The sequence below is a fragment of the Symsagittifera roscoffensis genome, chromosome 7, assembly GCF_963678635.1.
Source record: "Symsagittifera roscoffensis chromosome 7, txSymRosc1.1, whole genome shotgun sequence".
NCBI lineage: Eukaryota > Metazoa > Xenacoelomorpha > Acoela > Convolutidae > Symsagittifera > Symsagittifera roscoffensis.
Window position 1 is genome coordinate 50,816,746 of NC_087068.1, and position 12,889 is coordinate 50,829,634.

General features: G+C 40.2%; 1 protein-coding gene and 1 non-coding gene across 2 annotated transcripts in view; both read left to right on the forward strand.

The window, feature by feature from the left end:
- LOC134851736 (F-box and leucine-rich repeat protein 13-like) overlaps positions 1 to 12,889 on the forward strand; it is a 32,450-nt gene that overhangs the window by 807 nt on the left and 18,754 nt on the right. Inside the window, exon 2 of the mRNA XM_063867954.1 lies at positions 1,348 to 1,514. Within this exon, the coding sequence (XP_063724024.1) occupies positions 1,348 to 1,514 (167 nt within the window). The remainder of the gene's footprint in view (positions 1 to 1,347; positions 1,515 to 12,889) is intronic.
- Trnac-gca (transfer RNA cysteine (anticodon GCA)) lies at positions 5,774 to 5,845 on the forward strand. The gene has a single exon. It is a non-coding gene; the product is annotated as a tRNA-Cys (tRNA).

Here is a 12,889-nt window from a genome sequence, read left to right on the forward strand (position 1 = left end):
TATTAAAATTATTATCGATTAAATTAGAATAGAGACAACTCAACATTAGTGCATGTTCACATAGGCCTAGAAATAATCTACAAATTAAGATCTAACCAATTCAGCTCCTTTAGTACGGAAAATTTGCTATGGAAGAATATTGGAAACTTAATTTTACCTGTAACAACTATTAATTCGAGCTTTCGAAGGTTATTATTTCGCATTGCGCAATGATGAAAGAAAAAAAATTATGCACTGTGGAACAAAATTTTCATTTTTGGAACTGTTTAACAAATTTTTTCGCTGTAATTTTTCGGTGGAAGTATGGAACTAAGGTAGAATAAAAGCGTCTAATCACTGAAAAACATGTTAGCCTTTACTTGAGTTGAAAATAGCATGTAACATATTGCGCAAAAAAGAACCAAGTTTTTCGAACTAAGTTGAAATTTTACTCGCAAAAATCCTCTTTGTAATCTCCGACTCGAAATCTGTGTAATCTGTTCTGGACTCAACTACTAGAAAAGACTGACTCTGATGTTTTTTCTTCATATTTTTAACTGGTTGAAATTGCGAAGCAGATTGTTCGGCGCACAGAAAGTTCGGCCAAAGACAATTTAGCCAATTTGAAATTCAGACAATTCAGCCAAAAGCATACAGACAATTCAGCCTGAGACGATTCAGCCAGTTTTACAGAGCGCTAGATTCGAAAGAAAAATCAGAATTGAAGTTATTTTTCGGTTTAAGGTCGCCGGTTTAAGGTCGCCGATAACCGGCTCTAAATTTCGTATAGAGTCCTACCCTCTGTTGGCAAGCTCGAAACACGTTGGCGCGACTGCGGCGGTCACTATTATTGGCCGAATTTTCTCTGGCTGAATTGTCTGTATATTTTTGGCTAAATTATCTGAATTTCAAATCGGCTGAATTGTCTTCGGCCGAATTGTCTGGACGTGGAGCGTTCACATGATTAAAAGATCTTTTTAGACAATCAGATTTGAGCATAATACATGCAGGCCTTTCAAAATTTGGGGAGATTGTTAAATAAGTCTATTCTGGGGGAGATTGTTCTCATGGACCAAAATATGTTACGTAGTAAATCTGTCAAAAATTATCTTTCGGCGAAATTCAATTTTTCTCATAAATGTCACCTGTTCTAATTTTGTATAGCAAAAATCTTGACTGATTTTCTAATACCTCTAGGTGTTCCTGCACCTTAGTCTATTCTGGGGGAGATTGTTCTCATGGACCAAAATATGTTACGTAGTAAATCTGTCAAAAATTATCTTTCGGCGAAATTCAATTTTTCTCATAAATGTCACCTGTTCTAATTTTGTATAGCAAAAATCTTGACTGATTTTCTAATTCCTCTAGGTGTTCCTGCACCTGTCCCCGGCCGAGAGGGGTCTGGCTAGACAAGTGTGCAAGAGATGGGACATAGCCAGTTCACACCCAGCTGTGTTGCGCAACTCAGTCCTGAAACTGGTCGGCTCATTCGGGGGACTCTCTTTGAAGTATCTCACATGGAACGAACGCATCAGGTCAGCCCACAAGGGAGTGCGGTCTGTATTTAGACAACCGCGTATTCATATTCGTCGTCAGTAAGCAGACAATTACCATATTAACCAATGAGAATCGAGATGAGAAAGCAAACTTACGAAGTAAGTAATTTAATTATTCATTTCTTCATTGTCTCAATTCTGATTGGTTACTATAGCATTTGTCTGCTTACTGACTAGTCTGAATACGCGGTTGTCTCCATGCTGCTACGTAACCGCTCACAAGAGTCATGGGGGATCAAAGTGTATAATCTAGCAATTTCTTTTAAACTGCCGAAAGCTTTGACTTGATTACCCTTTGTTGGGGTACAATTTTGATGGAGGGGCTCTCTACAGCCAAAGTATAAACCAGCTACCATATAAACCAGTCGGAAATGCGTAATTGTTATATAATACTTATGTAACAATTATATAACAGTTACAAACGTTATGCAAATTTGATTCATATGACGTAACTTTTCGTCTGGTTTATATACTTTTGTTTCATATGACGTAACTTTTCGGCTCGTTTATTCACACTCAATAAAATATTTTAGTTTCCGTTTGATAAGACAGGTTGTATGAAAAGATATGGGAGCTGGTCTTGATTTTATATTTCAAGACTCTTTGAAAAAGTTTTCTCTTTTCGCAATAAAAAGTTTTATCGGAAATTAGATCATCGATTGTAAAAAAAAATGGCATCAATAGAAATAAAGGCTATTACTTTGTGTGCCTGTATTTCCACGTAGTATATTTTCCCCATACTCTACCTTTCTACGGCCCGGCTTATTAATGGGGGAATATTTGACCTTGTTTCTCGAAAAGTACTCCCAAATCTGGGATTGAAGGTGCAATCGATAGAAATGGTTTTGTGTATGTTCCCTGAATCAATCAGCGCCATTGCCCTTATATTTATAGAGAAAAGTGACAGCTCTAAGAAGAGGCTTTTTAAACTTGTGACCATTTTAGTGAAATTTTTCTGACTTTTTTTTCAAAATCTACTCTCCCAAGTTTGGGATGACGGGCTCAATCGAAATCGCAGGTTGTGAGATACTTCAGCCTAATTGTTGTAAATGACATTTTGACTGTTCTTGTGAATTTTTTCAATTTTCTCGAAAAATAGCCTCCCAAATCTGGGTTTAAGCGTGCAGTCGAAAGCACAGCGTACAAAATTTTTCCTGCAGAAAGGCTGCGCCATAATTCTTGTAGAAAAAAGTTAAAGCCTTAAGAACTCTATTTTTTGAATCTAGACAATTTTTGTGAAGCTTTTCGACTTCTCTGGAAAACTATCCTCCTAAAATTGAGGTTAAGTGATCAATTGACAGAAAGACCCGTGGGTTTCTTCCCTGCATAAACGGTTGCGCCCTAATATTAGTAGAAAAAATTTATACCTGAAAAAAGCCACTTTTAGACAACTTGACTATTTTTGTGACACTTATTGACTTTTCTCGAAAACTAATCTCCCAAATCTGGGAAAGCAAAGTACGCGAGGCATTGTGTAGGATTATAGATAAATTATATCATACATTACAGGAGACTATTTGGGTCTATTTTGAAATAAGTCATGGAGTACAACCTTGTCAGCACTTCAAATTTAACTTCACGTTGAACTGTTCTGCCATACTGTCAACTTTCATAGCTTCATGACAGGACGTATGAGCTCCCAAGTTACATCTTTGCTTTTAGTTGATATATGAGATAACACTGAAAATTAAAATGGTTCGGGAATTAATTTGGTGGTTTTTGTTTTTGCACCAATTGCCTACCATGCAGAAATTGAAAATTTTGTTTCCTTATGCGGTTGTCTGTTTGTACTGCTTTATAACCTAATTTGCTGTATTCAGTGCTTTTCACAAATTCACTTCAGTGCAATTCAATTGCTGTCACTGGAGAATTAACTATCAATTACAACGAATTTTGGATCAAGAGAACCAGCTGCCCCTAAAATAATTTAGGGAGGAGATAGTTCACTTGGATAATTAGGTTTGAGCTTAGTTTCACATTGGCCCTAATTTTAATCGAAAAGTTAATTCGAAATCAATTGAAAAAAAATTTAATCCCCGTTAAGGTTGTTTTGAAGAAAAATTCTTATTCTGACCTTAATAGTTTGTTGTTAGTCCTAGATAAGAAGTGAAAGCATGCAATCCAAAAATATTAGTTTGAAAATTGTAGATAAAAAAGTTCTAAATTGTTTTTTGCTGGGGCTAATGAATTGCAAATAACTGTTTGAGAGAAAACTATAACCGAAATTATTGGAAAGTTTGAAGTAATTGATGGTAATGTTCCTTTCCTGTTCTTTTGGCTTGGTTGTATTTGCTTACTCTCATGCCGGAACTCTTTCTCACTGCGTAAAATAACGTGAGATAGGTACTATTATGGTAGAGTGGTCCGTCGAACAAGCAACTATGCGAAATATGTTGAGTCAGAAATTTCAGATTAAAAATTGTTTTAAAAATATCGTGTAGATTTAGGTGATTGTCTCTCTAGGTCCGTGCACACTCTAACTTAACGGCACCGCAAAGTGGTCCCTTGGGTAATCAATTTAGCGGGCGACTGAGGTTCACTACTATCCACAATCCCGAAAAGTTTATCTTTGTCGCAAGTATCCTTTATCGTACTGCGTTGCGTGCCACTTTTTTTCTCTGCTCTTCTGGCTGTATCGATCGCAATCATAATCGCAAGATCGCAAGATTTTTCAATTGCGGTTATTTTCAATAAAACCAAAATACGGATACGCAGGGATCCAAAGTGTCCAGAATACAATCTAGTTATCTAATCAAAAGGAAAGGGGTCGTGATCAATCAACACAATTGCCTGATTGCAGTTCAACTTCTCGTTGGTTCAGCTAACTGATTCTGCTTCTCTAGATAATCCCGACTATCCAATTACACTCAGTAATTCCACACAACTAATTTGTTCGACTTGCTTAAATTAACAATGTATCTACAGGTACCTTCAAGTATCTTTGAGGTACTTTTAACTGTTACCTCTAATTTCGAGAATCAACTGTTCTCGCTTTTAGCATAAGTTTACACTAACTAACTTTGAGAACCAACTGTAATCTCGCTTCGTGCTAATTGTTGTCTAAATTACTATGAGAACGAACCGTTCGCTCTCTTAGCTAATTATTCTGCCAAAGGGTAGGCTCTCTCCGTAACTTGTTGCTGTTTTTCGATTTGAGTTTCTCTGATAGCTATATTTATGATTGTTCCGGAAAGGTTGTTTTACAAAATGGAACATTCTGTCGATATTGAAAGAGGTGCGTGAGGTCACTTAAAGCTATCGAGGAGGCTATTACCATAACTGGAATAAGATGTCCGTTCCAGTTATCACGTAGAGTATCTGCTTCACAACTGTCGGGCCATTTCCATTGACTACGAAGGCTGTGTCGAAAGCCGCATGACGACCCTTTTGTTCGACCCTTGTCGAACGCGGATTCCTCGAGTCCGATCTCCACGTTTTGCGCGAAATGCTGCGGGTTCATATCTACGAGTATCGTATCGAGCAGAACCACGAGGATAACTGGAATTACGTCGCTGGACTAAGTGTGTTCGGTCCTGGTCGGAAGTGATTTACTTAATATACAAGGATCGAATTCAGTCGGGCGAAGGTCAATCTCCTCTCGTTACGGGGTTACGTCCGCGGTGGCTTAAAAGACGACATGTTATGATGACAACCGTTTCTGACGGGACTTCTGATGCTGCGCGCAGTGCTCCTATTGGATTTCTGAGAAATATGAACTCCGTAAATTGAAAAACGGTTCATTTTAAATGTATTAACTAACTCTCTCTTTTAAATGTATTATCTGTATTTTAATTGTTTTATCTCAGCTTTTTAACACCTCCCCCACCACCATCTCACATACAAGCATCAATTTAATGGTGTTACGAGGGGTTTCACAAGGTTAAGTATGCACATGCCAAATATTTTTGCCATAGTGTATGGCCTAATTATTCTGCATGCGGGGAAGCGCCTAACTCTCATTTCGTCTTGATGTCCTGTCTGTCGTCTTCTTTGCCTAGCACTAGCACCCACGCATTTGTTTCAAGAATTCTGACTCATAGATTTGAATGGTTAACCTTCCAATTACAACACAAACACAATTGTACCTCACTGTTTAGTAAACGTACGAAGAACGCAAAACAATTGAAATTGAATGAAATGCCGCATCGAGAGAGCGTGTATAAATATGAAGAAATGAATTTCATTTCATTGTTATGTATTGGCTTGCTTCGTTGTGCTCTGTTTCATGCGTTTGGTATGGGGATATAGCTCAGTGGTAGAGCATTCGACTGCAGATCGAGAGGTCCTCGGTTCGAACCCGGGTGTCCCCTGAATTTTTGGTTTTGTTATTATGTACAACAAATAAACAGCCTACGTTATAAACAATATTGATGTCTAAGATAATTTCGAAAGATATGAGTGAACTTGAGTGGTCTCTTCAGAATAAGACACCTGTATAGAGTTGGGAATGTACTAGTAAGTACACTCAAGATCAAATAACATGGTCCTGCATTTCAATTGCAATTTCAAGCAGATAAAATTGTTGGCCGACATGACCAAATTTAATTTTTAATCTGCAGAAGCCATTTTTTTTGAATTTTTCTTGTCTGAAAAAAGCGTACCGGCTCTTTTCCAGTTTGCCCCTCTTTCAAAATACCGAGTTTTATGTTTGTTTTATGTGTTATTACGGCTAAATGCGTGATGTTACGCTGTAAAGTATGAAGAACACATCTGTTCACAGTTGTGGATTTGTTCACCGCGCCAATTTCATTGCTTTATGACAACGTTAATTAAGCTTTTCAAAATTGAATTTGAAGGGGGGGGGGGTGGAAAAGAGCCAACTTACCATGTGACTTGAAAATATTTTTATTATTGAAGTTTTCATTGAATTGCCTGACCATGTTGGTTGAATTTGATTGGCTAATATTAGCCAATTGAATTTGACTGCCTAAATTTTAGCTCAAGCTGCAAAAGTATTGATTTTGGGCCGTTTTGTGCATATGAACCTGCTTCAATACTAAAACTAGGTAAAAATTGACCCCACTGTTGCAAGTTACTTGTACCTCTCAACTTGGGTACCGTACCGTAATAGTACATGTACTAGTACCAAATTTACTAGTACCGGTACCCTGCCCAACTCCTAGAGCTCTCAAATCGTTTAATAATTATGCCAACTCTACACCTAGAGCTCTCAAATCGTTTAATAATTATGCCAACTCTACACCTAGAGCTCTGAAATCGTTTAATAATTATGCCAACTCTACCCTAGAGCTCTCAAATCGTTCAATAGCCTTGCAGAAATGTGGCATTATTGTTTCAAACAATCTTTGGCTCTTTCCACTTTCCCTCCACTTTTCCAATTTTCCATTTTTTAAATCGTCTTACGTGTTATTATGGCTGAATGCGTGATGTTACGAAGTAAGGTATGAAAAAAAACTTTGTTCACAATAGTTCGCTTGGAAGCGGATCAATAAGCAGAATGCAGTCTAAGAGCAGAATGGGTGCAAGAGCAGAAAAACGGGAAGTAACAAGGGTTGATAAAACGATGGCTGTTAAATACTGAATTGACTGTATTCTAGTTCGCATAAATAAGAGAGTGAACTAGAGGTCAACACATAACAGCTAGACAGTTCTAGGCTGATTGACAGGCAGGTACCAAACTCACACTTAATTATAGTATGAGAAATCTCAGAGATAAGTAAATAAAGAATAGCAACTAAGATGATTGACAACTGAACATATTGTAGCCCCTGACATTTCCGTATGGATGTAAAAATTAAATACATAGTAATTTAAATTTAATATAATAATTAATACCTTCAACCTGCTGCCTCAACTAACTCGATACAACAAACTTGAGTTTTAGGCTTATGGCCATCCCTCTCCCTGGGTAACGAGTTTTTAAATGAGTTTTAAACAAGGTTCACTTTCCTTCTCCCCCTGGATGTTTTCCTTTTTGTTCCGCACCCTGGATGTTTTCGATCATGACTCCTCCCATTTTATCAACTGGCTTTCTTCTTCTGGTACTCCTTCTGGTTCCCGAGCTTTCACTTTGACTGCCAGATTCGACGTCTTCTTCTTGGCTACTATTCACAAGGCACTCTCTCGCAACTAACGCTGGTCGGTCTTGGCTCCCCTTTCCTTGTTTCTCTTGACCCCCTTTTCCTCGCTTCGCTTTCGTCACTGTAGATTTTGCTTTTACTCCCGTTCCATGTTCTGCTACTGCTGTACTGCCGCTTGGGCCTTGTCCCGCCGCAATCGCTTCGTGTCTTGCTAACACTTCTATCGGTAATCGTGCAGGGATAATATTTGGTGGCTGGTAATCTTCACTATCCGAATTGTCAGACTGGAAGGTGGCTACCGATACTTTTTGCATAGCCTTTGGCCTCTTTGATTTTGGGCTCTCGACTGTCCCTTTCTTCGCGCTCGATAACATCTCCTTGAGCGTAGCCGGCTTCCGTTTCTTGGGAAGGTTGGGTTTTGGCTTTCCTGCCGCTGCACTTTTCCTGAGAACAGATCCGTTTTTTAGCTTGATAGTATGTTCGGATTCAGAGATTACATTAGATTTTAAGAGTTTATACCGATTTAGGGTCTTGCTGGTGGTACGCTGATACAGGTCGCGTGCGCTTTTACTCCCTTGGATATTGGGGCCAGTGTCTGCACTCCCTTGGATTTTCGGGGCAACTCCCGATACCTCCTTTGGACACGTGTCCATTTGCTGGTCGCTATCAAGCATGATAGGGGCCCTTCTTAAAGCTGGAGCGTATGTCAAGTCGGACCTTTCCTCCCAATTCGAGTGCTGAGGGAATGCAATTTTACTCATCTCAGGATCGTTTTCGTCTAAACACGAACATTTTTGTTTTAAGACGTTCTTCCAATTCAAATTTTTCAAACTTGGTTTTTTCGTAAGATTGAGTAAAACGGTGTTGGCCTCCCGGCCGTGGTGAGCTTCAAAAGGTGTTAATTAAGTAGTTGCATTTTTGGAAAATCGTAGGGCGCCTAGCGCTTTATCGACCATAGATTCTAGAGACTTATGCTCTTTTTCAGTCGCATATGTTAGGACAAAATTCTTCAAACTCTCTATTGTCCGTTCAACGGACCCCGTGCTTCGATGATCGTTCACTGGAGAGTACATTAGCTCGATGCCTTCGCTGTTACAGAAGATTTTAAATTTATTAGGTGTAAAACATGATCCCTGATCAACGTGGATTTTCCGAGGTACTCCATGTTGAGTTATGTATTTATCGAGAAATTTTAAGACTTTATCTGACGTGTTAGTGGTAGTAACCATTGCTGATGGCCACCTTGAGAAACGGTCCGTAGCAACCAAGACATATTTCTTACTCTCAATTAAGTAGTTCATTGGCCCCCAGAAATCCAACTGTATACATTCATTGGGTTCCCTTGGTTCAGGGACCTTCCCCATGTCTCCCTTGGGTAATAACGATTTTAGGTTCTTACCCGCTCCTGTGCATTGCTGACAGTACGTGGCCTTTGCTGCCAAACTGCGGTACATGTAGGGATGCCAGACGTCACGCGCTGCTTCGTACATGTTTCTTTTACCGTGATGGTTATAATGTATCCGCGACTCAATTGGCACTTGTAATGGCAAAGGAATGACCAGCCGTCCATCTAACCACACACAATCGTCCCGTAATGACAAATCGTTTGCGTATTGGGCCCAGTACTTCCCAATCTTCAGGAGTTCTTCTTTCAAGTTGATTTTCTTCTCCAATGCTTCTTTAACTCGTACTAAGTTCACATCTGCCGGTATGTTTGAGGCAACAAAATCTAAATTAAATAGTTCTGGTAACGCTTGGGATTTCTTGATAACCTTGCAATCACGGGGAATGATAGACATAACTTGCTGATTTCGATTAACTGTAGGAAAAAGCTCGCCTGGGAATTTCGAGGGTATAGAAAGTACTGTATTAATTTTTGAATCCCGTATATTTTTAGTAATGGCAACAATTTCAGGGTTAATGACAGTTATTTCATCGCTACTCAATAGGTTTTCATCTAATTTAAGCGGAGAGTTGATCTGAGAGTGTAGATTATTCGGAGAGTTAGTTTGGGAATCAATTTCAACATTTTCAATTTCAAATACTGGGAAAGAACAACTCGACTCGCTATCCATTTTGTCTGAATTATTTGATATAGGCAAATTTAACCGTCTTCCAAGGGAACAATATATAGAGCACACTGAATGTCCCTTGGATTTCTTTGATTTACGCGTTATGCAAATTGATCGTTTCCTATTGGTCGGTGTCTTCACGCATGACTTTCCGCCCTCAACCGTCGCTGTTTGTAGGCATGTTTCCCGTTCTCGCTTCTGATTGGATGAAAGCTGTCTAGACTGTTTAGAACCAGTTCCTTTAATGTCCTGATGATTTCGTTCACCAAGGGATTTTAAATCATTTGTAAAACCAAGGGTTTTTCTAATTGAAGCGATTTTTGCCACGGTGAACAAATTATCATATTGACTTATCGTTTTAGGGGGTTCGCTAGGATGCCTCGACAAGTAATCTGCTAATCCGATCTTGGCGCCCGGTTTGTGTTCTATTATAAAGTCAAAGGGAATCAGTCTGTCTAGAGTTTTGTTTTTCTTGTTATTCCCGTTAAGTAATGAAATCAGGGCCTTATGGTCCGTGATAACTGTAAAAGATCTTCCTAAAATGTAGTTTCTGAAATATTCGGCCCCCCATACCACCGCCAGCATTTCAAGCTCGTTAGTGGAATATTTTTTCTCGGCTGCGTTTAAGAATCGTGATGCAAAAGAGATAGGGCGCCACCCTTTTGTACCCAATTGCTCTAAAACCGCTCCAAGGCCATTATGACTTGCATCGCAGACAACTCTAATGTCTTTATGAATATCAAAATGTTTTAATTCAACTATGTTTGCGACCCCCAATTTAATGTTTTTGAAAGCATTTTCACATTCCGCGGTCCAGTTATATTCATTTTTCTTGCTGAGAAGTGGCCTCATTGGAGCTGACATCACCGCTATCGCCGGTAAATATTTATGCAAGCTGTGGATTGAGCCCATAAATGATTTCAATTGAGTGACTGTTTTAGGAGCCTTTAATGCGTCTATCGGCGATGTTTTGCGTTTAAGCGGCGTAACCCCCGTTTTGGTTATACGATGACCGAGCCACTCGCATTCTCGTTTCGCAAACTCGCATTTTGGTAATTTCAGCGATATGTTTTCGCGATTTAGTTTCCTGAGGATCTTTTCAACCAAGGAGATATGTTCTACTTCCGTTCCCTTAGTTGTAACCAAAATATCATCAATAAACGCGTTCGCTTGTGGGAATTCGTTCAAAATTGAATCCATTACTCGTTGAAACTCTGCCGGCATGGACGTTAGCCCGTAAAACCCTGTCCGGAATCGGTATGTTCCTGTCGACCGTCCGCCCACCAAAGAAAAATTACAGTGCACGCTTGTTTCTTCACTAAGTGGTAGTTGCCCATACGCGTACGTTAGATCCATCGTAGTAAAATACACCTCCCCTTGTTTTTTCTCGGAAATAAGTTGTCCTATTGTATCTACAAGTTCTTCTGTATTTGGCATTTGGTATTTGTTTTTATGAACTTGTTTATTAAGCTCTCGAGATTCCAATGCTAACTTCACGGACCCGTCTTTTTTTACGGCGATGACGATCGGAGAAACAAAATATCGATCCGAACACTCTTTCAACTTTTCTATATGTCCCTGGGTTAATAGCTTATCAATTTCCTTGTCCACCTTTTCTTGGAGCGTTACCGGCACTCTCCGTCTCTTCTGCTGCACTGGTACAAGATTTTCGAAAAATTCTGCTTGAACCTTGTAGTTCCTAATTTTTCCAACTCTAGTAAAAAGTTTTGGAAATAGCTTTCTGAAGTATAATTGCCATTGGTCCATCTGCTCATCCTCCGATTCGTCATGCCCCTCCTCGCATGAATTGTCTTCTGTCCCCTGAATGTTCATTAATTCCCCCCTTGGATCTGCTTGCATCAACTGGAGTCCGAGTTTTCCCATCAAATCACGTCCCACGATGGATGGTCTGGTCCCCCCCCCCAATGACTCGGACTTCTGCTTTCGTCTTCCAGCCGTTTGATACTAACTCGAGTTCCATTCTGCCCAACATCTTGATCCGATTGTTGCTGTAATCCCGGAATTCGTCATCGTCAGCGTCATCTTTTTTTAAATTAATTCCCGCTCTTCCCACTGTTCTCCTCAAATCATCTATTGTTAAAATGGATATTGGCGATCCACTGTCGATCCAAATGTTCATCGAGTGTCCATGAATGTATATTTTGAGTTTAGGTCCGGCAACTTTCAATAATGTTTCTTTCTTTCGTCTAATTGCCATAACCATGTAGTCGTCTGAACTTTCTGATGACCAGCTGTGGTGTTCTCGTTTAACGAAACCTACTTAGTTTGCCGCAACTTGGGGCCCCACGTCATCCGAGGGGGTACCTTCTTCCTCGAATAGCTCATCCCCTTGGATGAAGCCAACCGGTTGTCCCCCCCCCCCTCGACTGTCGTTTTCCCCGGCAAGTCCTCACAAAATGCCCGACCTTTTTGCAAGCAAAAATTGCATGTGACGGCTCTGGCTGGGCATCGTTGTCGGTGTTCTGGGGTGAAGTTCGGTCGATCTTGCATTCGTTCTTGTGTTCGACCTCCTCCACGATTTGGGTATTGGCCCCGTCCCCTTGGCATTCCTCGTCCCCTGGATCCACGAATATTGCTGATTGGTTCCGTTTTGATCTGCAGGGAACCCCCTGGCGATGGATAAGCCGTTCCCGTGGAACCGGATGCGACGCCCTTGTAAGTCTTTGCGTACTTGTCTCCTCTTTCATACGACATCGCGATTCTCAATGCTTCCTCCGGGGTCTTAGTTTCCCGACACAGCTCGTTCTGCGCGTCCCTGTTCCTCATGTTGAATATAAATATGTCTCTCACCATTTTCCGCTCCTGGGTGCCCAAATTGCATCTTGCCGCCATTCCGCTAAGTTCTGCATAGAACGATTCTAAGCTTTCACCCTCCGTTTGTTTCCTTGACAACATCTGGTACATCTCGTACGTTTCGTTTCGCTCTTTCTGAAAAAGAGCTACACAGGTATCCAAAAAACGTGGGTATCGTATTGTTTCCATATCTAAGTGTGGATGCTGATTATGCAAGGCTCTCTGTCCCTCGTGTCCCAGGCATAGGTACAGATTCGATATCAGTGTACGTTCACCTTCTCCCCTTGGTTTGCCACCAACGTCACCCAGGTCATTAATCTGTGCTTCAGTTAATGTCGATGCAAAGTAAAATTCCGACGAGACGAGTCCATGTTTCGCCACCATTGCCCAATGAAATCTTTGTTTCCAGTGTTCCCATAAGAGTTGT